The following is a 24,871-nucleotide window of genomic DNA, read 5'->3' as shown; positions in this document are numbered from 1 at the left end:
AAAAGGAAAGACAAAGAACTGAAAATAGTATAATAAAAAATCTCTTGCTTCCATTTTTTTTTTTTTTTTTTTGCCAGTCCTGGGCTTGAGCTCAGGGCCTGAGCACTGTCCTTGGACTTTCTCAAGGCTAGAGCTCTACCACTTGAGCCTCAGCACCACTTCCGGCTTTTCTCTATGTATGTGGTACCGAGGAATCGAACCTGGGTCTTCATGCATGCTAGGCAAGCACTTTAACCACTAGGCCAAACTCCCAGCCCGAGACTTTTTCTTTTTTTTGCCTGTCCTGGGCTTGAGCTCAGGGCCTGAGCACTGTCCTTGGGCTTTCTCAAGGCTAGAGCTCTACCACTTGAGCCTCAGCACCATTTCCGGCTTTTTTCTATGTATGTGGTACCGAGGAATCGAACCCGGGTCTTCATGCATGCTAGGCAAGCACTTTAACCACTAGGCCAAACTCCCGACTTGCTTCTATTTTTTGGAGTTCATTTCAATACGCATCATTTTATATGATCATATGCACATAGTTATTGAGCTCTTGTGATTCTTTCCTGAGAATATCCTTTATTCTCACTATGTGAATGTTCACACTGTTTAATAAATCATGTCCAAGTATAATTATTAGTCTTTTATTATCCATTGGATAATAAAAGTTAAAGGAACATTCTAACTATGGCAAATGAGGAAAATCATGAAGCCTATATTTTGGGGGTCTCGCTTACTTTGTTTAGTACAAGTCTTTCTCCATTTCCTTATGAATGGAGCAGTATCATTCTTTCTGGTGGAAGAATAGAATTTCATTGTGTGTGTGTGTGTATGTGTGTGTTTTCTTGATTTGCTCATCCACTGAGGGAAATCTGGGTTGATTCCATACCTTAGCTATGGTAAACAATATTGCAATGAACATGGTCCTGCTGGTGGCTTTAGTGTAGCCTGGCTTGTGGCCAAATGGATAGATGCCCAGGAGTGGAACTGCTGGGTCAAAGGGAAGCTCTATGTTTACAGTCTCTCTCTCTCTCTCTCTCTCTCTCTCTTTTTTTTTTTTTTTTTTTTTTTTTTTTTGCAGTTCTGGGGTTTATTCAAGGCCTGGGCACTGTCCCTAAGTTTCTTTTTGCTGAAAGCTAGCACTCTACCACTTGAACCACAGAGCCACTCCTAGCTTTTTCTGTTTAAGTGGTATAGAGGAATTGAACCCAGGGCATCATGCATGCTAGGCAAGCATTCTACCACTAAGCCACAATCCCAGCCCTATGTTTAGTCTTTTGAAGAATCTCCATACTGCTTTCTAGAATGGTTGAACAAATTTACATCCCCACCTACAGTGCAGTAGCATTCCCTTTTGGCCACATCCCTGCCAACATTGGTTATTGTTGGTTTTACGGATAATGGCCATTCTCACTGAGGTGAAGTAGAACCTCAATGTTGTTGTTATTTTAATTTGCATTTGTTATGACCAGAGATGTCAAACATCTCTTCATGTGTCTATTGGCCATACTTATTTCTTCTTCAGAGAGGCCTCTCTTTAAGTCTTTAGCCCATTTATTAATTGGGTTGCTGTTTCTTTGAGGATCGGTTTTTGGAAGGTTTAATTTTTTGAGCTCTGGGTATATTTTAGATATAAAGCCCTTGTCTAAGGCATAGCTAGTAAAGATAACTCCATTTATTCCTTCAATCAGACATTTATTGAATAGTTGCTATATGTAAAACACAAAAACAAATAATGGGTTCTGATGTCAAAGATCTTAATCTATTAAGAGAAATAAGCCATATACAAACAATAATAACATATTACAAGTTGGCACATGCCATAAGAGGTCAAGGGCTGGGAGTCTGGCCTAATGGTAGAGTGCTTGCCTAGCATGCCAAAGACCCAGGTTCATAGAAAAAGCCAGAAATGGTGCTGTGGCTCAAGTGGTAGAGCTCTAGCCTTGAGGAAAGCCCAAGAACAGTGTTCAGGCCCTGAATTCAAGCCCCAGGACTGGCAAAAAAAAAAAAAGAAAACAGGTCAAGACACATTAACATCATGTACTGAAAGAGGAGAAATTCTCTCTACTTTACTTGTCTGTTTTCATTGTTAGAAAATGCTTCAATGCTGCTTTCTCACAAGACTTTTTTGTAACTAACCTAGATGCAGATATATAAACTCCAGATGCTGCAGATCTTAAAAAGCATGTCTGGGGATGACAGCACCACATAGCTAAGCAACAAAATATGTATGAGATTAGACTCTAGAAGATGTGATTTTAGATTTCCTAGTTAAGATCCTTTACCTTTCATGCCTCTGAACATGCGCTTGCCAGCATGCAAGAACCAAGGTTCATATGTACTTATAAATGAAATATCTTACTTAAGTCAGGTTATGGTTTTTAAGTCTAGAAGGAAAAAACCAAGACTGAGATCTTAATGTGTTTCTTGTAGAGGCCTGGAAGAAAATAAACGAACATAATCCAAACCTTGGTTCTTTCATGATTGGTACCTTGAACTTCAGGCCACTTCCAACAACAGACAGAGCACACTACCATCTTAGCAATAAAACCCTGGCTGACTAACAAGGTTTAAAAAAAAAAAAAAGCTTTTAAAATCTTAATACAAGTATTCAGCAGGGTGCTGCCTGCTTCTGTTGCCAGCCTTGGCCCTAAGATCACATAGTCTGCCCTTTTTGCTGCTGTATCTACTAGATTTCAATTCAATCAGAAACTGAATACTAACCCATATCTGCTTTTACTTGGGAAAATTTCTTGTTGAGCTCATCAAATAATGTTCAGCTTTGTGATAAATGCATTTGGAAGGCTTCTGATTATCAATATAGATAAATTTAACTTAAGGAAGACACAAAGGCACACTAATAAAGATGATTAGCAGAAGAAAACAGTTATTACCTTGATATGCAATATCGCTGTTCCTGGAGGATGAGCATCTGTTATTGATCTGAGAAGTTTTCCACTGGCCAAATCCCACATGGTGATCTATAAGACAACTAAGTGCTTTAAAAACAAATTTATTGCTCCTTTTTTTTTTGGACTTAAGTATGCTGTCTTTCTGGCTGAAATAATCTTTTCCTTGTCTATAAACACTGCAAGAAAAGAACCATAAAGTTAAAACATACCTAGAATTTGCAGCTCCATTAAAGCATGAGCCTTTATTCCACCTTCATCTACCCCTCACTCTGCCCAACCCACTTAGCCCCTTAGATTTCAAATATTGATCATATACTGAAAAATGTAAGTGATTTATCTGATAAGTGGATCTGTTTAGCACTAGTAAAAATTGTAAGAAAGACTTAGTACCAAACCAGCCAGTGATACATAAATCAGAAGATGAGAAAAACCATAACCTATGGTCAATTTCAGAAGTGAAAAGATATGCCTAAATAGTTATCAGTAATGAGAAGAGGTAAAATATAAGGTACCTAAAAAAATCAACCACAAAATATGTACTACTACCATGTTTTACATAATTCCATTTGGTTTTAGAAAGCTATTTATTAAAATAGACTCATGAACTCCAATATAAAAATGATAAACTCTAGATTAGTTCATAATTTAAAATTTTTATCAAAAGTCATACTGAACAAACTCAATTTAGCTTGAATAGACATTGTACCTCAAAATACATATTTTACCTTCAAAACTGTGATCTAAGGACATTTGTTTTTTTCAAGATTGATTATAACATTATCTTGTGTAAGAAAGAAATTGTACAGCTTACCTGTCCTTTAGCAAACCCACAAAGTAGTCTGGAGCAGTCATTGTTGATGCTGAGGGCAGAGATGGCGCCATACTGAGCTCCAACACTAGTGCTACCCAGGCAGAGCCGCAATGCTTGATTCTGGTCTGAACAAAGCAGTTTTCAAAGACAAGTGAAAGAAGTGGAAGAAGGATGGGGGTAGGATGGTAATCTTAGCTCAAGTGGGAGAGTGCTTGCCTAGCACGTACAAAGTTCTGGTTCAATCCCCAATGGGGGGGAAATGTTAAGAGAACAAACACATAAATATAATATAGACATATTTCCAAAGACTAGAAGTGAAAAGATTCAAAAGCAGATGATGAAGATACATTCATTTAAAAAAATACATGTACTGAGTACTGACTACAAGTTAGGCACTGATGATCATACACCAAGAACAAAGAAGAAGACCTACAAGGAAGTACAATATCAATGGTAAGCGTAAACAGTGCCAATGGTAAAGTCTAAAAATTTATATCAAGCATCTCTCAGCTGCCCCATCTAGAATTGTATCTGTGGCATTTTCAAGATGCTAGGATTCAGGCACTACTACCACCTTTTTGCAGGGGTAAGGAAACTTTTGCACCCCAAGGGCCATTACCATATTTGTAACTTCAGTGGAAAACCATACTAAATTATCAATACAGGCAGATAGCCTCAAGCAGCCAGTCAGAAGCATTCAAGAAGTATGTATGTTTTTTTCTGTCACACAGGCCTTATGTTACCCTCGCTTGGATGGAACATTGCCCACTCCTGTAAGCAGATTTAAAACTTCAAAAACAGAAATATATTCATTTGGAATTAAGTTGAAATCTACATTTGTATTACTCATGAAGAAAAATTTTACTAAAAAAATGAGCAGTGCAAATAAACTTTTGAAATAAACATTTAAACTACTTCAGAAAAGTGTTGCATGCATAATGTTTGATAGATTAAAAGCAAATAATTCAAATCTCTAGTAGATTATGATCTTTGAGTTTGCCTTAATCACCAAGTAGAAATCAACATCTGATTTTTCTAGGAAGGACTTAAACATTTATTAAATTTTATTATGTAATAATTAGAAGAAATTGCCCAAGAGATTTTCCTTGGCAACGTTTATTTTATAGAGTTCATAATTATAACTATTTGAAGAAAAAAAAGAGATAGAAAACAAAGGCGGTATATGACAAAATGTAAGGAAAAAAAAAAAAGTAAACCACAGAACCAGGAGTTATCTCAACGCCCCTAACATCTGTATATCCCTTAACTTATCTAGACCACGAGATTTTAAATCTGTCTTCCTCTGTAACTTTCTGAGAGCCAAGAGGATGAGACAATCAACACTACTAGATTTGGCTCAGTGCCTCTCACTCAGAGTCATCATAACCTTCTAAACATTTGTAAATCTACCTTCTGTTACAGTAAACCTAGTCATCAGAAGGAGCCTTCAGACCTTCACTCTCAGGTGTGGGAATATTAGGTAATTACTTTTGCCTGTGTAAAGTGAACAATGTAAGAGTAGTTTTCTGTGTTCATAAACTGAATCTACATGCAACCTCACTTAAAGAGTTCCAAAACAATTAATAGCTGTTTTGTAAATCGTACTCAGAAAATAATTATTTTAAAGTCATTTTAGCTTCTGGCTTTCTGAAATAAAAAAATCAAAGAGCACTGGGCATGGAGGCTCATGCCTGTAATCCTAGCTATAACCAAAACAAAACAAAAAATCAAAAAGGAACAAATTCAAATGTATAATATCTATTTTAGAAGTTATATATTCACATCTAGAATAATACAATAATAGATTCCTTCCACTTATATACAGACTGCTCTCCTCCTAACTCTGTCACTTATTTTAATCCTAATTATTAAAACTCTTTTTTGTGTGTGGGTCATGGGGCTTCAACTTTGGGCCTGGACACTGTCCCTGAGCTCTTCAGCTCAAGGCTACCACCCTACCCCTTAAGCCACAACCCTTCCCCTTTTCTAGTGATTAATTGGAGGTAAGAGTCTCTGAGTCTTTAGTGCCCAGGCTGGCTTTGAACCGTGATCTACAGATCTCAGCCTCCTGAGTAGCTAGGATTACAGGTGAAAGCCACCGTGCCCAGCTAAAACTTCTTATTCTCTAATGTTCTTGTCTCTTATTTCAGTGTTTTCCATGATCCTTACTTTGTCAGAGCTACCTACATAGACAGTGGACTATCTACATACCTAAGTTTGCAAAACGACATGACACCGGGCGGGGAGTTTGGCCTAGTGGTAGAGTGCTTGCCTAGCATCCATGAAGGCCCAGTTTGATTCCTCGGTACCACATTAGATAGAAAAAGCCAGAAATGGTGCTGTGGCTCAAGTGGTAGAACTGTAGCCTTGAGAAAGCCCAAAGACAGTGCTCAGGCTCTGAGTTCAAGGCCAGAACTAGCAAAACATTTTTTTTTTTTTTGGCTAGTCCTGGGCTTGAGTTCAGGGCCTGAGCACTGTCCTTGGACTTTCCCAAAGCTTAGCATTCTACCACTTGAGCCTCAGCACCACTTCCAGCTTTTTTTCTATGTATGTGGTACTGAGGAATGGAACCTGGGTCTTTGTGCACACTAGGCAAGCTCTCTACCACTAAGCCAAACTCCCAGCCCTGGCAAAACATTTTTTAAAATTAAAAAAATTTTTTAAAAATGACATGATGCTATGTGTGAGCAACAGGGTGTGTGTGTGTGTGTGTGTGTGTGTGTGTGTGTGTGTGTGTGTGTGTGTGTGTGTACATGCACATGCATCTAACTACTCTGGGTCACACATATTGGCAAGTGATGAACTGAAAGTAAGAGGACAAAGACAAAGGCTGATATGAAATTTCATACCACAAAGGAGCACCAGGGAGTCTGGTGGACTGCCTTTCAGGTACAGAACAGTTTTCAAATACCACATTGCTGAGATCCTTTATGGAATCGCTTTGAAATGCAAACTATAGAATTCTGATCCACCAATACACTCACTATTGCTTTCTGATTTAACTAAGGTCACATTTAAATTAAGAAACTTAAGAATTCCTATAAGGCAGAGTGATCAGGAGAATAAAGATTCATAATCAAATAGAGAATAAACGCACCCAAAGAGGAAACTGGAGAGTGGCAAGGAAAGAAAGGAAAAGGAAAAGCCATATCAAACATGCACATTAAAATGCCATGTATCACTGTGCATTCCTAGTGGTTCTTCCCACATACCAAAACTAGCCAAAAGAGGAAATTAAATTATCAACTTTTTTTCATAATTTCTAATTTTTATTCCACTTTCCCCATACTTGAACCAGTAGCTGTGCAAACAGGTTTCAACCTATCAATTATGAGTAAAATGTATCTTGATCAATGTCATCCCTCCCATCATTCTCTCCCCCCACCTCTCCCATCAATTCCTTCAATTTTCCCAGTTCCATTTTCACATATATACCTTGAATATTATGGTTAAATTCACCTACCCTCCTTCTATTACTCTATCCTTCCTTCTCCTTGATAACCCCCCCCACACACACACACATATACATCCACCATGCCACACCATAAGTGCTAGCTTCCTGATGAACGTTTTGCAGGGGCCAGGAGCATAGCCTAGAAGTAGACTGCTCACGAAGCATGCACGAAGTCCTGGGTATGATTCCTCAGTACCACATACACAGAAAAGGACAGAAGTGGTGCTGTGGCTCAAGTGGCAGAGGACTAGCCTTGAGAAAAAAGTGTCCAAGGATAGTACCCACACCCTGAGTTCAAGCTCCAGGACTGGCAAAAACAAAACCAAAAACAAACTTCTGCTAAGCTGTAAGATAGCTGCTGAAGGGAGTTATACCATTGGAATCTTCCAGTAAATCATCTGGGTCTGTGTCAACATGTACATTTTTTACCTTGATTTCAAAAATGTTTTTGCTATTATTTATTTATTTATTTATTTATTTATTTATTTATTTATTACCAGTTCCTGGGCTTGAACTCAGGTCCTGAACACTATCCTTGCGCTTTCTGAAGACTAGTATTCTACCATTTGAGCCATAGCACCACTACGCTTTTTCTGTGTGTGGTACCGAAGAATCAAACCCAGGGCTTTGTGCATGCTAGGCGAGCACTCTACCACTAGGCCACAATCCCTGCCCCTGTTCTTTGCTATTTTTATAATGTTCTCTATAAGCATGTTTCTGAAACACCCACACTTGATATGTAGTCCAAACACTACACCTGGAGAGTTGCAGGAATTTCAGCTATGTATCTAGGCTAATTTTGGAATGTTACTTAATTTCTCTTAACCTTTCTATCTTCATGTACCTATTACAGAAAACATCCATTACCTCATCACTTTACTGAAAAGAATAAATTAATAATACTGTGCACAGACAAATTCAATGCCCCTCAAGTATTGTTATGTTTCCATCATCAACTAATTTATAAATTAAATTTACGTACAAACATTCAAAACCAACAAACAATGGCAGATGGGCAATGGAGTATATATAAAATGTAATCCACTTTGATTTTCAATTCTTATTCTATCTTTATACATTCTATCTTTGTGCTAACAAACTTGCTTTTATATAATTACAACTAAATTCAAAAAAGGTAGGCTTATTGTAGAGAGAATACAACAGGTTTTTCCTACTAGAATAACAAAACACTTTAGTAGTCAGATAATTCTGGAAAATTCTGAGGTTAAAATATATGTAGCTAAAATAAACATAAAACATAAATGGTACAGTCTCAAGAAAAGAACAACAGGACCTGGACAGAGCTAGGAAGGCAATGGTAAGAGCTCTGTCCAGGCTGCTCCTGACCTCTTTAACTTATAAGGACAAGGCCTAGAGTCTCTAGGGAAAAGATATTAAACTAGTAGTACATCTAATTTCATTTAAAAAGTCATATAAAATTCTGTTTGATCTTGTCCAAGTCAGTATTAAAAAATGAATTAGGGACATGTGAAAGGGTATCAATGTATGGGAATTAATGCACCATCTATCTGGCGAATATCATGTAACCCTTCTATTAATTACAATAAAAAATTTTTAAAAAAATGAATTAGGTCTTTATAAAAAAGGTGACCTAGACAAGAAATATGAAATGAGACTATCACTTTACCCTCAAACTTTTGAATTCACAAGGAGGCACAAATACAAGGAACCACTACTAATGGTAATAATATAGCTTACCAAATTAATTAATAGGACCTGAAGTCCTCTAATATGTAATACCATAATACACCCAAACAAATCTATTTTACATAGCCATTAATAATGCCTATTTATTTTATTTGGTAGTTTTTATTGTTGTTGTTGTTTGTTTTTGTTTTTTGCCAGTCCTAGGCTTGAGCTCAGAGCCTGAGCACTGTCTTGGGTTTTTTCTCAAGGCTAGAACTCTACCACTTGAAGCACAGCACCACTTCTGGCTTTTTCTATGCATGTGGTACAGAGAAATTGAACCCATGTCCTTGTGCAGGCTAGGCGAGCACTCTACCACTAGGCCAAACTCTTAGCCCCCAATTTACTTAATCAGTACAGGTTAAACATCCCTAATCTAAAATCCAAATTCTGACATACTCCATACTTTGTGAGCATCATACTGACATGCAAAAAGGGTTAGATTTTAGAGTGTTTGGGACTTTTTGGATTAGGGATTCTTAATCTGTGAAGTCTATGCAAATAATCCCCAAATCCAAACTTCTCCAAAAGCTGAAATGCTTCTGGTTTCAAGCATTTTATGAAAGTAATAGGCAACCTGAATATCTTTCAAAGTATACTTTGCTCAGCAATCCTCAACATATTCTTGGCTTCAGAGGAATACACAGAAGCCTGGCTTGGTCACAAACACCTATAATCCCAGCATTTAGGAGAAGACAAGAAGACTGCAAATTAGAGGCCAGCCTGAGTTGAGGTCAGTTTGACCTGGATAGCAAGATCGTATCTAACAAATAACATAAGGCAAAACAAAGAATACTGAACAGCAAAGTCACAAATAATAAAGTCTACAATAACCTTAAAATCTGAATTTGAACATACTTCAAGAATTTCTCACTGTTTCTATATATCAAATTTAACCCGATCCTCTTTCTCTTCACCCTAATTTCTTTTAATCAAGGTCCAAAGACAATCAAAGCACATTCCAGAAGAAATCAAATTTGATCATATGTGCAGAAAACTCTATTCTTCCAGTATTCATCATTCTCAATACTATTCTTATTCCTTTATTCACAATATAATATTCTCTAAGAACAAGGGAGAATAAGAAAGGAGATCTTATTAGGGGACATTTATCACCAATAATTATAAAACAGGAAAATCACTTTTACCTCAAAAGTCCCATTCTCCTGAACAACTTCTGATAAAGAAAAGATGCACTGAATCCCCACGGCTAACTGGCTACCTTCCAGACTGGTGCTACTTTCTAAAAGACCCAGTGTCAAGGTTTAGGACACCTGTGATCCACTGACAAGTTTAAAAATGTAAACAGAGCTGGGCACTGGTGGCTCATGCCTGTAATCCTAGCTACTAATGAGGCTGAAATCTGAAGATCCTGATTCAAAGCCAGACCAGGTAGGAAAATCGAAGAGACTCTTAATTCCAATTAATTGCCAAAAAGCTACAGTGCACTAACCCAGAACACAAAAGTTCAGGGACAGGCACTGAGTTCAAGCCCAAGACTCATACCTGAAAACAAACAATAACCCAAAAATAAAAAAAGAAGAAAAAAATCAAGTAAATGGTATGTTGGGGCCTAGCCTCCATCTCTGAGGCCTGATTCTGGCTCAGCTGCAATTAAAGGGCTTTGTCTAGGCATTCTGTCTTTTGCATACCTCTCTTAAGGCATCTCTGTGTACGTGACTCGATTGAACCCCCCGCAGTTTCGCGGGTCTCGCAGCAGCTCAAGTCTCGCGCGCTTTCCTGCACCTGTCCTGCCCACTACCTGAAAGCCCCACCCAGACCCTTAGTGGTAGCACAGAGGCCCTCTTCCTACTGGCTAGCTTCCCAGTGCCCACCTTCTCCTACCCTAACAGTATATAACTAATTGTCTGACGCAATAAAGGAGGAGAGCATCAGAGAGAACGAGAGATCAGCAGAGATCAGCAGAGAGATCTGATGCGCTTTCATGGTTAACACTGCTTCTGACTCAGCGTGGTTTTTTCTTCCCCGGTGATTGGGGGAGGGCTGGGTCTTCGACACTTACCATCTCGCTCGGCTCCCGGGGGACTACAGGCTGGCCCTGTGTGTCCCTCCCCGTTCCCGTGTTGCTGCCCCAAGAGGAGCAACAATGGTATATGAACTGACCAACAATGGAAAAGAAAGCACTTTCTATGAACAGTGGATGTTTTAGGCAAAATTAATAAAGGTGAGTTATTTTATAAGGCTCATGAAACTGGTTGTGAAAAAATAACAGTAAAAGACTAAAGGAAAATTTTGTTAAAATATACTATTTTGCACTCATAGATTGATTCACAAGTGCTTAAAATGTGTACAACCCATTACTGATGAAATTCAATCCCTAAAAAGGTTGCTGAAGACCTCCAATTGGCACATACAACCTTAAAGAGAAGGCTGTAATCAATTAGGAAAAAGGGGCCAGGAGTTTGCCTAGTGGTAGAGTGCTTGCCTAGCATGCACGAAGACCAGGGTTTGATTCTTCCATACTACATACATAGAAAAGCCGGAAGTGGTACTGTGGCTCAAGTGGCAGAGTACTAGACTTGAGGAAAAAGCCCAAGGACAGTGCTCAAGCCCTGAGTTCAAGCCCCATGACCAGAAAAAAAAAAAATTAGAGGGGCTGGGAGTTTCACCTAGTGGTAGAGTGTTTGCTTAGCATGCACAAGACCTAGTTTCGATTCCTCGATATCATAATACATAGAAAAAAGCCAGAAGTGGTGCCAAGGCTCAAGTGGTAGAACTCTAGCCTTGAGAAAGTTCAAGGACGTGCTCAGGCCCTGAGCTAAAGCTCAGGACTGGCCAAAAACAAAAAGGAAAGAAACTGGCAGTTCTCACATAGTAAAAACTAGTGAAGAGACCAAAATACTGAAGATATGCAAATATTTACAATTTTTCACAATTCCTGCTTTAACCAATTTTCAATTAGCTATTTTTCTTTCATAAGAGTATCTACTATAATTGATAGTATTCTCTTTCAGCACTGAAAAATCAAAAGAAAAAGAACTACTCATGCAATCCAAATTTACTATACCTTTTCCTTTTGAATCCATAAAGAAAAGATCCAAAGAGAGAAAGAGAAAGAAAAAAAAAAGAAGTCAGTTCAAAGTTCAGAGAAAATGCAGGTAAAATCTCAAGGATATAAATGACAAGATCTACTTATCTATCAGAATGATACTAAATTTGATCACTGATGTCTCTAACATTTACAATTATATTCATAGGGAGAAAAACATGAGAAGGGGTAATAAAGTTCAAGAAATAATGTACCCACTACCTTACAAATGTAAGGAAACCCCTATAGTCCCGCTACCCATCACCCTAGTAATAAAATAAAATTTTAAAAATAATTATATTCAGATACTAGATCTGCAGAAAATGTCTAATATTCAAGTAACAGTATAGAAACTAAACTCACGGGTGGGGGGGGTGAGGGGGAGGATAATGGGTACCAAGACATGTGAAAGGGTATCAATGTATGTGAATTAAGGCACTTTCTATCTGGCAAATATCATGTAACCCTTTTATTAATTACAATAAAAAATATTAAAAAAAAGAAAGTAAACTCACATATCAGTTAGCTAGAAAACAAGGACATGTACTAAATTATACCAACAGCCTTCTCTCCCCCCGACAAACCTGCCCTCCCCCCCCAAAAAAAAAGAAAAAGAAAAGAATCTTGGGATAGGGAAACATCTATCTTTGAACATTTGAGACCCTATATAAGGTAAGAACCTAGATACACAAATGTCTATAAAAATAGGCATTCTATATCAACTTTAATAAGTTTATGATGACTATTTTGATGACTATTTCAAAGAAATTTGAATAGTACTTTTTAAGTATATTTTTCTGCTACATTTTCTTCAAGAATCAATACAGACATTTTTAAAAGATCAGATATAACCCAGACTTCTAGTCTAGACACTTCATAGTGTCTGCTATTTGTTTCTGGGCTTTTTTGCATATTTTAATCCATTTATTAAAACCACTGTCTAAATATCTGCTTCCTCCAAAGAATGAGTAAAATTTATAATCTACACTACTAAAACTCAAAGCACACCAATAATATTCTGATTCCTTGTCACTTTAGCATACTTTCTTTTCCATGAGGCTGTAATAAAAGATTACTATTTCATCAAATCTATAAGAAAGCTGCTTAGGGATCTAAAAACCCAGAAAGCAGGCCTAAGGAAATGAAAGAGACAGTATTAGAAGGTAATGTATTCTTTTCCTCTGTTAGTTTTTAAAGTATTCATTTCAATTTGTTTATAGTAAGCTCAACATGGGTTTGATTATAAGCAGTCACATATTCTTAGAACCTTTTGATAAGGAAGGAATGTCAAAGTAGACAGAGTTGAGGACAAGTGAGTATTAGGAAGTGGGAATAAAAAAATTATCATGCATCCAACTGACAGATAATCACATGTAGTCTATTTTATCCTCATTAACTGTAGTTTTCCTATTTTTCCCATCATATCTTGGAATTTGCCCCCTTTTCTCTCAGAACAGGAGGACTGCTTGGACTCTGGAAATGAGATGGCCTAGAATTCAGTCCTCCCTGATTCTGGATTGGGATTTGTGCAATCCAAGCACAAATCCGAGTTTGATGATCTTCAATCATCTTATATGTGAAATAAGAGGACTGAATTACAAGGAAAATGCTCTAACAGAAAATGTATTCCTACACCTGATAGGAAATTAAGCTAATAAAACTTTTCTAGAAGGCAATTATACAAAAATATTATTTAGTATACATGTCCTGATCTAAGTAATACAATTTTAGTAATATGCACAAAAAATGCAGAACCAGAGATGGTCAACATATTATTTACTTAGAAACAATCTAAATGTCTTCTGGGAGGAGATAGTTAAATTCTGCTAAGTCCTTTCAAGTTACTATGGATCCTTTAAAAAGCGTATTATAGAAAGCCAGGCACCGGTGGCTCATGCCTACAATCCAAGCTACTTAGAAGGCTGAGATCTGAGGATCAAAGTTCAAAGCCAGCCCGGGCACTAAAAAGTCCAAGAGGCTCTTTCTCCAATTATTCACTAGAAAAGAGAAGGTGGGACTATGGCTCAAGGGGTAGTGCGATAGCCTTGAGCTGAAGAGCTCAGGGACAACACCCAGGCCCAGAGTTCAAGCCCCATGACTCACAAAAACAAAACAAAACAAAACAAAACAACTACAATGTCACACAGAAATATTAAATTGTTCCTAAATACTAAAATTTGGCATTTTATATCAACTTTTTGCTCAACTATATTTTTCTACATTTTCCATGATGAATACATAACAACTACTTATCAGGAAAAAACTATCATTCAGAGAATCATTTTGAAAGTTACTTCAAAGCTTATATTTTTTCCATTCTTCTGGTACCCAATCAATAAAACTGATTATCTCAATCCCATCTGAAAACAGTAGGCATCATAATTATATATTATATAAAGTTTGGGGAATAACAGAAAATTTATAAATGTAAAATCAGATTGCTCAAAAACAACCGACAATATTTATCTACAGTATGGTAAATAAAGATATAAGGTTACACACAGATTAAACTATGTTTCTGTTATCAATTGTTTTCAGTGGGGCATATAGGCAATTCCGGCACTTGGGAGTCTGGGGCAAGAGAAGGGAAAGTTTAAGTCCTTCCTGGGTTACATAGTGAAATCCTATCTCAGAAAATAATTGAAAAAAAAAAAGCTATTCTAAATCTAGCTCCTCAGGAAGTTGGTATCTGAGGGTGGAGGTTCAAAGCCAACTCAAGCAGAAAAAAAAAAACTGGAGATATGAGACTCATATCTCCAATTAACCAGCAAAAAGCTAAAAATGAAAATGGACTTAAGTGGTAGAGTGTCAGCTTTAAGTGAAAAGCTGCACAAGAACACGAGGCCCTGCCTTGAGTTCAAGCCCCCCATACCAACACAAAAACAAAAAATGACCACCACCACCAACAATAGAAACACTATTCCAATCCTCATCAAACATTCCTCACTTAAATATAACATCATTGGTTTTCCTTTTAAAAGGATAGAAACAATTTAAGATTCAGAATTGAATCAAAAAATGGATAGAGAAATATATAATGGTTCTTAGATGCAAAAACAGAACAATATATCTGCTCATATATCATATTCAAAGCAGAGAACTAATTAAACTGTGGTAAGTCTCAGGGAAAAAAAACAAGGAGAACATAAGTAATTTCTATTTTATTTAAAAAAAACACACACAAAAAACAAAACCAAAAAAAAAACTACTTAGGGGCTGGGAGTTTGGCCTACTGGTAGAGTACTTGCCTAGCATGCGCGAAGACCCTGGTTCGATTCCTCAGTACCACATACATAGAAAAAAGCCAGAAGTGGTGCTGTGGCTCAAGTGGCAGAGCTCTAGCATTGAGAAAACCCAGGGACAGTGCTCTGGCCCTGAGCTCCAGCACAGGATTGGCAAAAAAAAACAAAACTACTTATGTCCTCTTCCTAAATACAAAAGCAATGTGATTATCAGCTAAGAATTTTGAGGTTAGAGAGTTTTCACAATGGACATAAAAGCTTGCAGTCAACAAGTTAAAGAAAATTAAAATTATTCAGCAACCTTGGGGAATTCCTTTCCCTAAAGAACCTTCTTTTTTTTTTCTTTCTTCTTTTTTTTTGGCCAGTCCTGGGGCTTGAACTCAGGGCCTGAGCACTGTCCTTGGGCTTTCTCAAGGCTAGAGCTCTACTGCTTGCACCACAGCACCACTTCTGGCTTTTTCTATGTACGTGGTACAAGGAATCAAACCTAGGACTTTGTGCATGCTAGGCAAGCCCTCTACCAGTAGGACAAACTTCTGGCCCTCCCTGAAGAACTTTTACAATGCCCACCACAGGAACAGGATTCAGAATAAAAATTTACCACTACCACAACTGGAAACTGACAAACCAAGATGCCTTTTTTAGGTATAAACATGCAGAATTTCACCAATAGGTAGGGTATTGTCAAAATAAGGCTGTGACTAAAGCTTTCTGTTATTTTGTGTGTGTGCCAGTCTCAGGTCTTGAACTCAGGGCCTAGGAACTATTCCTGGGCTGTTCTGCTCAAGGCTAATATTTTACCACTTGAGGCACAACTCTACTTCTGGCTTTTTAGGTAGATAATTGGAGATAAGAACATCACATACTTTTCTGCTCACGAAATACACAAATGTGTGTGGGATGTGTGTGTGTGTGTGTGTGTGTGTGTGTGTGTGTGTGTGTGTGTGTAAGAAAAAGAGAAAGAGGCTACCATTTTTCATGTTTTTCTGGTTTTGTTTAAGAAATAAAGTTCAACAGGGGTTTTGAGTAGATACTATGTTAAAAATGAACTATACAACTTGTGGGCAGGAATGGGAGGAAAACACTGGGAGTGAACAAAGAAAGGGGTGATACTGCCCAAAAGGAAGCATACTCACAGGGACCGGGAGCATGGCCTAGTGGTAGAGTGCTCGCCTAGCATGCATGAAGACCTGGATTTGATTCCTTGGTACTACATACACAGAAAAAGCCAGAAATGGTGCTGTGGCTCAAGTGGTAGGGTACTAGCCTTGAGAAAGCCCAAGGACAGTGCCCAGCCCCTGAGTTCAAGATTCAGGACAGAAAGAAAAAAAAGAAAGAGAGAGAGAGAGAGAGAGAGGAGAGAGAAGGAGGGAGGGAGGAAGGGAAGTGTACTCACTGCCTGACTTATGAAATAGTAACCACTCTGCACATACTTTTATAACTATAGGAATAAATAAGCCAGGTGCAGTGGCTCACACCGATCTGAGGCTGAGATCTGAGGATCGTGGTTCAAAGCCATCCTGGACACTAAAGACCCTGAGACTCTTATCTCCAATTAACCACCAGAAAACTGGAAGTGGCTATGTGGCTTAAGGGGTAGGGTGGTAGCCTTGAGCTGAAGAGCTCAAGGACAGTGCCCAGGCCCAGAGTCCAGGTCCCACGACCAACACAAAAAAATAAATAAATAAATAAGCACCCCCTAAAGATTAAAAAGAATCAAATTTAAAGTAAAAAAAAAAAAGGTCTATTGTGTAAAATGTAATTTAAAACAGGCACTGGTGGCTCACACCTGTAATCCTAGCTACTAAGGAGGCTGAGAGCTGAGGATCACAGTCTGTCCAGAGACAAAAGTCCATGAGACTCTTAGCTCCAATTAACCATCAGAAAATGGGAAGTGGCACTGTAGCTCAAGAGACAGAACAATAGCCTTGAGCTGAAGAGCTCAGGGACAGTGCCCAGGCCCAGAGTTCAAGCCCCACGACCAACCAAAAAAAAAAAAAAAAAGAAAGAAAATTATCAACCTGAAGGGATTCTTAATATTTAAAAGAGAGTACTTAGAAAATTTACCAAATATTAAAGCCAATCCATGAGATGTACCCACTGCTATCAAACTGGACACTGCCTGAAAACAAAAGGGAAAATTACATTTTAAGACATCACATCAATGATCCTGAAATAATTATAGTTTATTCATCTGTCTTCCTCTGACTTCCTCTGGTACCCTTATAAATAAGAATTTCATTTAGGAAGCAAAATGGGAAATCAAACTTCAGATACTCTTATTTCTGGGAACACATCTAAATTTCCCCAAAGAGAAACACTATCAGCATATCATGTGCTATTACTTGGAATGCTGAGAGATCAGGAGTACTGCAGTTGGGAGCCAGCCCGGGCAAAAAGGTTCCTAAGATCCCTTCTCAAACAATTGGTAGGCAAACTATATGCCTGCATTCCCAGCTACGGTGGGAGGTAAAGAACGGGATAAATGCAGTCCAAATGTGTGCCTAGCAGGAAATATGACCCTAATTAAAAAAAAAAAAAAGTATAAAGAAGGACTGGAGGTATGGCTCAGCAGCAGAGCACCTGCCTAGCAAGTGTGAGGCTCTGAGTTCAATAAAAGTACCCCACAAAACAAAAATAAAATGTGCTTTTAAAAAGCAGCAGTGTTGGCGGGCCAGGAGTTTGGCCTAGTGGTTCAAGTGTTTGCCTAGCATGCATGAAGACCCGGGTTCGATTCCTCCATACCACATATAGAAAAAAGCCGGAAGTGGTGCTGAGGCTCAAGTGGTAGAGCTCTAGCCTTGAGAAAGTCCAAGGACAGTGCTCAGGCCCTGAGCTCAAGCCCAGGACTGGCAAAAAAAAAAAAAAAAAAAAGCACCAGTGTTCTATGATGGAATATATACTCTATAGAAATAATGTTATATTATATAGATCAATATGTATCTATGACATACAAAGTCGCAGCTTAATTTTAATTATGTTCTACGTTTTATGTGCCAATGACTGGATATAAAGATTCCTTTCTTGAATACTTGTTTGTTAAACATGGCATTTGCAATATGTTAAAAAAAAAATCAGTGTTTGTAAAATCTTTTAATTACAAAAAAAAAAAAGCACCAGTGTTGGGGCCGGGAGTTTGGCCTACTGATAGAGTGCTTGCATAGCATACACGAAGACTCATGTTTGATTCCTCGATATCACATACATAGAAAAAAGCCAGAGTTGTGGCTCAAGAGGTAGAGCTAGCCTTGAGAAAACCCAGGGACAGTGCTCAGGCCCTGAGCCCAAGCCCAAGACTGGCAAAAAAAAAAAAAAGTACCAGGGTTGCTGGGCATGGTGGCTCATGCTTGTAATCCTAGCTATCAGGAAGCTGAGATCTGAGGATCGTGGTTCAAAGGCGGCTCAGGCACGAAAGTTCATGATACTCTTATCTCCACTTATCCACCAGAAAACCAGAAGTGGCACTGTGGCTCAAGGAGTAGGTTGGTTGCCTTGAGCTGAAGAGCTCAGGGACAATGCCCAGGCCCTGATTTCAAGTCCCACTACCAATCACAAAAAAAAAGACCAGTATCCAGACAAAGTAAAAGATAATTATTCAACCCAATCAAGGGCTTCCTTGTAGGTGTGGGGAAGGCATGAGAGTACTTTTCTCCTGTTTATCCAAAGAGTCAAAAGGCCCCAGAAATGTTACAAATTCAGTTTCCTCACCAAAGACTAATAAAGCTACATGGGGCAGCTGGAGAAAAATGAGAGAAGAGAAGCATTAGTGTACTTTTCCAATCCTCAGCTCTACACAAGTTTACTACACAGATTTACTATGCAGCAGGCTTGGCAATGGAGTCCAGGGTCATTAAATCTTTACTACTAATCTCAAAATGATTTCACTGAATGTTATTTCCCATTCTCTATGACAGAAGGGGAGACCAGATCCCAAGAGGAGCAAATTTATTCTATCAAGGTGACACTACATACACATACGCACAAAGCTAGAAAAAGCTCATCATCACTGCATTGTTCTCAAACAAAAAACCAAAGTGTAACATATATTAGAAAAAAAGAAAACATCTTATATGGACAAATTTTAAATCTAACTACTGAGACTAAAATGACTTATGAACTCATTATCATAATAGCACGTGTAACCACTTCTAAATCTAAGAAAACTCAATCAGACGAAGAGCTTACTTTCAAAAGGTTGAAAGTATACTTACAATTGCTGTGGGCAAGCCAGCATCCACTTTGTCCTAAATAAAATTCAAAAAAGAAGTATTTTAAAAGATACTCTTATTTGAAAAGTATAAGGTTCTCTTTGTACATACATTTTGATCTAATCAATTCAGACAAGAAGTAGAACCTCTGTTTTTGCCTTCAACCAGAAGAAATTACAAAAGCTTCATATACCCACAACATACAAAGAGCAGAAGAGTGGGTCATTATTTTTCCTAACTGCAACAGATGCTACAGGAAGACTATTGATTATAAGTAGAAATTTCAAGAAAAAAAAAGAGGGGAAAGAGGTCTGTTTGCCATAATGTAAATACACCATAATACTAGTGGGTCAAAATGGTAGAGTCCGTGAAGATTCAAGAGGGAAACATAAGCTGTGAAGACATTCTACTTCTGACAGGAGCTTCCTGTTCAGCAGACTGCCTACGAATCCCTAAACCAAATCTCAGAAGGAGGTATGGAATCAGTTCTTCAGCCTAAGACAATAAAGCATTACGTGCATTAAGTTCAGCAACTAACAAACTGAAAGTCCTCTTAGGGTTCTTGTATTAAACCCACACACAATGTATCCACATAAATAGAAAATATTCCTCTATGTAGCCCAATATATTGTCCTGGGGTTCAAACTAAGTACAAAGAATGACAAAGTTAGCTGGGTGAGGTGGCTTACACCTGTAATCCTAGCTACTCAGGAGGCTGAGGATCACAGTTCAAAGCCAGCCCAGGCACTAAAGCCCATGAGACTCTTATCTCCAATTAATAACTAGAAAACAGGAAGTGGCACTGTGGCTCCAGGTGTAGGGCGGTAGTCTTGAGGTGAAGATCTCAGGGACAATGCCCACGCCCAGGGGTAGGCTGTAGCCTTGAGATGAAGAGCTCAGGGACAGTGCCCAGGCCCAGAGTTCAAGCCCTATGATTCCCCCCCACCCCAAAAAAAGGGTGACAAAGTGTAAACGTATATATCTGATGCATTTTTACATTTTCCAATCTTAAATAGCATTACATAATAATGACTCACCCTAATGCACTATTATAGAAGCAAAGAGCTTTTCAAACTTGGAGAGAAAGAATAGGCAAGCAGTAATATTCTAGTTTTCCTGATCAAGAAAACAAATTTCAAAGAGTTTGACAGACTTGCCCAAAGCTACTCAGAAGTGATTAAACTGTTTCAAATTCAGGGCTCCCAGGTCAGGCTATTTAGATCATTTTATATTGTTTTGTCTGTCCCTGTCAATGTGGTTAATTCCTTAGTGTTATCTTTCAGAAGGCAGAATCTATTTGCTGGGTTTTATAGAGCTTCCCGTAAATGTAGGAAACTTGTTCCAGTGCATGGAAATGTAGGAAAGGCTTTGGAGAACAACATATACCCAGATTTATGTATGTATGTTTAGGTACAGCATGACTAATAATGCTAGACAATTAAGAAGCATGCAATAAGTATTGATTCATGATTTGCGTTCTGGAGAGGGAAAAAGGAATGAGACAACTGATGAAAAACATAAACTTATTCATTCTGGAACTTGAATAATAAAACCAGAAGTCACCTGACTTCAAAAACTAAGAACACACAGATGTGGGAATCATTTTAGAAAATATGGAATTTTAATACCACTACTATAACATCTTAGGATAATGGTTCTCTAAACCCACACTTCAACACAAGCACCAGGGATGCCTGTTCAAATGCAGATCCCCTCTTTATACTGCAAGACTCCTATTTAGGAGGTCTGGGGTAGTTGCCAGAAATCTGTATTTTAATAAGCACCCCAAGGAGATTATTCTGAGCTGGACATATTCAAAAGCAAAACAAAACAAAACAAAATCACAGCACTGTGGCATCTATAGTATCTTAAGGTTGATCCTCAAAATGATAAAGATCCTTAAAAAGTTAATTTAAATTAATTTTAAATACAGCCACATGTACACCACTTTGAGAAGGATCCCAAAATTATGCAATGGGGTTCACCACTCCAAAAACTTCATCTCTCCTAAGTGTTTTACATGCATGGACTCCAGAGCCAAGATGATCAAGGCCCTAAGCAGCCCTGATAACATCAATGCCACAAGGCTGAAGGCCTGCGATTCAGGAAAAATATCCAACAATATAACCAGTTTTACATGTTAATAAACCAACCATCACAGAAAAGCATGCAACTTAAATTGAGCTAGTAATCCAAAATTAGGAAGGCACCACATGACGACTGTCGCAGCAAAAGCAGTTTTCATCTGAACATAGCAAAGGAGCTCAGCCATAGCAAGAAAATAAGAACAGAATGCAAACACTCTGGAATTTATTAGAATTTTCCCCTCCTTTTCAGGAGGGAGAAGAAACCTTTTCAAAAAACAGATTTATCTAATCATTGGACAGCGTCTGAGTTTTAGTTCAGTCTCCATTATTCAAAATATTTTTAAAACTGCACAGGTGGGTCAAATGACTGTACTGGTTCATCTTGATTTTGAAAGGAATGAATTTCATCACCTACATAAGGATTAAATTCAGAAAACGTCATCGAAATGTAATCCTTAACAGGTGGTTCCCATTCCGGCAAATATGAGTTACTCTCTACCTACAGGAAGGACAATTGCCCAGCTTTCTTCCATTGCTTGACCATCTTTCTACTTAAACTGACATATATACAAGGCAGGTAGGATATACTAGCTGCCCGGTATAAAACTTTTCTTTCTTTTTCTAAAAATCTGTAATGAAAACTTTTGTGATAAACCTGAAAACTACATGATCTTGGTATCCTGGTGACATTCTGTATCCATTTCTTGCTCTCTTGAAAGAAATGAAAACCTTTACTTCTTGACCAAATTGAATATGCAAAATACCAATTAAACTCTATGGAAAGAACATGAAACCACATCCAAGTTCCCAGCAGATCTGACATTATTGTATGCAGAAATTGCACAATGAATTCAGAAAATTTGAACTGCAACACTTAGCAAAAGTATAGGCTTTTGTCAAAGGTAAAGTGTGATCAGTGCCTATTGTCTTAATAAGCTATGAAATATTTACATTAACCCAGGACTCTAAATGTAAAAGAGGTCACAGACAGTCTGTTCCGATCATCATATAATGGCTGCATTCACCAATACCACTTCCTTTCACAAGCGGTACTAGATATGGAGTTAGAACCCCAAAGCTAAGTAATTACCCTTCTGCCTCCTAACAAAATATCTCCTGAGTCTACTTTCTCATTTGTAAAATTGCTTTATAATTTGTGAAATGGCTTTATCTACTCTATCTACTTTAAAGTTGTACGAGTAAATGAAATAAGGCACATGGAAAGACTTGTGGATTCTTTTCCAAATCATTTGGTTGTTTAAAAAAAAAAAACTCATCAATCATTTCTTTTTTGTAAAATGAAGCACTTTACTTCAACCATACACCCAAGATGGCAGCTAACCTGAAAAGGAATGTGAAGAAAAGGCAGATAGTTTTACTTTTAGGCTTGCTGCCATATTTCATCAAGGCACACCCAAAACTTTGAGCAGACCTCTATTTTCATGGCTGTACTAATTTCTATGTCAAGATGTGTAGCCATGTATTATGAGTCAAAAATAATCACATAAAAACCATGAAAGCCAGATTTTATTTTTCTTAAGCCTCAGGCCAAGAGAAGAGCTGTGCTTTGTTTTATGCTCATTCCTACTTCATTACACCATTGCAGGTTATAAAACTAAGAGAACAAAATACTCACAGCTGCAGACACTATCTGGGCAGAAACTCCCTTTAGAAGTGAATGTCGCATAACTGATCCATGGAGTGAAAAAGAATCAGGTAATTTTTTCTTCCTAAAAAAAATAATAAATAAAAACATTTAAGAACAGATGAAAAGCGTTCAAAAGGCAAGGTTCCAATGCTTTGAAGGAAGAAAGGCAGAAATAGCACTGTTTGTAATTTCTTAGCTCTATTTTAAAGAAGTATAAAGACAGTAAGATGTGTTCTAAACCCAATCTGAGCCTTACAGAAGCACAAGTAGGGAAATGAATGGAAGCACCATTTCTTTTCCACTGTCTCACATGGCTCCTTGTTAATCTTAAGTACCATAGCAATAGGCTCTACTGTTCTCCAGAAGGCTAACAAGCACTTCTCATGCCTTATCTGCATTTTCCCCAGTTGCCTTCTTTTCTTTTTGTTTGGTCAGTCATGGGACTGGACCCTGTCCCTGAGCTCTTCAGCTCAAGGCTACCACTCTACCACTTAAGTCATAGCGCCACTTCCAGTTTCCAGGTGGTTAATTGGAGATAAGAGTCTCACAGACTTCTGTGCCCAGGCTGGCTTTAAACCATGATCCTCAGATCTCAGCCTCCTGAGTAGATTACAGGCATGAGCCACAAGCACCGGATGCCCAGTTGCCTTCTTATCATGACCTTTCTTCCTACTCTTCAACCACCTTCTCAATATCTCACTCTTTACCCTCTGGTTTTTGTATTAATGGCTCCTTTCATGAACAGTACTCAACACTGAACAAGAAACATTTATTTGCTTACTTATTTTTATAGAACTAGGGTTTAAACTCAGGGCATTGCATTTTCTAGGCAAATACTCTACCATTTAAGCCATACTTCTTGCCCATGATGCTTGCTTGCTTGCTTTGTTTTAAATTTTTCCTTTTTTAAAATAGGGTCTCAGGCTGACCTGGAACATAATTCTCCTGTTTAGATTTCTTCCACAGCTAGGATAACAGGCACATACTATCACACTTTTTATATTGGTTGAGGTGGGAGTCTTATGAACATTTCTGCCTGGATTGGCATCAAATTATAATTATCCTAATCACAGCTTCTCAAGTAGTTGAGGCACTTCACTTGCCTCAAAAAGTAAGTTCTAAATTTTCGACAAACATTGAGTACTTAATCTGTATAATTAAAAGTAGACTGCTAGCCTGGCACAGGTGGCTCAAGCCTATAATCCTAGCTACTCAAGAGGTTAAGATCTAAGGATCTAAGATCTAAGGCAACCCTGGCAGGAAAATCCATGAGATTCCAATTAACTAATTCTAATTAACTCCATGGAAGTGGAGCTGTGGCTGAACGGTAGAGTGCTAGCCTTGAGCAAAAAATAGCTCCAGGACAACACTCAGGCCCTAAGTTCAAGTTCCAGGACTGGCACCAATAAAAAAAAAAAGTATACTCTTGGGAAACAAATAAGGAAGTCATAGTTTCTACCATCAGAAACCTCATAACCTAGATGAAGGGCCTAGCAAGTAACTTTATTTTTTCTTTGTGCCAATCCTGGGCCTTGAACTCAGGGCCTGAGCACTGAAAGCTTGGGCTTTCTCAAGGATAGAGCTCTACCACTTGAGCCATAGCACCACTTCCAGCTTTTTCTATGTGTGTGGTACTGAGGAATTGAACCCAGGTCTTTGTGCATACTCTATCACTAGGCCAAGCTCCCCGCCCCACTATTAAGTAATTTTTGAAGAGTAAATGTTAGAATAGAAATATGAGTAAAGTAGCAAAAATATACAAATGAAGAACAAT

The 24,871-nt window shown here is 38.1% G+C and overlaps 1 protein-coding gene across 3 annotated transcripts in view; it reads right to left on the bottom strand.

Moving 5' to 3' along the window:
* Window positions 1-24,871, bottom strand: part of Vps8 (VPS8 subunit of CORVET complex) — a 231,930-nt gene that overhangs the window by 184,233 nt on the left and 22,826 nt on the right. For all 3 annotated transcript variants that reach the window (XM_090343220.1, XM_090343238.1, XM_090343229.1), the window contains 5 exons: window positions 23,086-23,179; window positions 19,366-19,398; window positions 17,222-17,276; window positions 3,703-3,827; window positions 2,874-2,960 (listed from right to left, as the gene is read on the bottom strand). In XM_090343220.1, the coding sequence (XP_090199346.1) occupies window positions 2,874-2,960; window positions 3,703-3,827; window positions 17,222-17,276; window positions 19,366-19,398; window positions 23,086-23,179 (394 nt within the window). The remainder of the gene's footprint in view (window positions 1-2,873; window positions 2,961-3,702; window positions 3,828-17,221; window positions 17,277-19,365; window positions 19,399-23,085; window positions 23,180-24,871) is intronic.

Source organism: Megascapheus bottae, chromosome 1, assembly GCF_031878675.1.
Source record: "Megascapheus bottae isolate mThoBot1 chromosome 1, mThoBot2.hap1, whole genome shotgun sequence".
Lineage (NCBI taxonomy): Eukaryota > Metazoa > Chordata > Mammalia > Rodentia > Geomyidae > Megascapheus > Megascapheus bottae.
The sequence above is the reverse complement of the archived record's forward strand: the minus strand, read 5'-3'. Positions and strand labels throughout refer to the sequence as shown.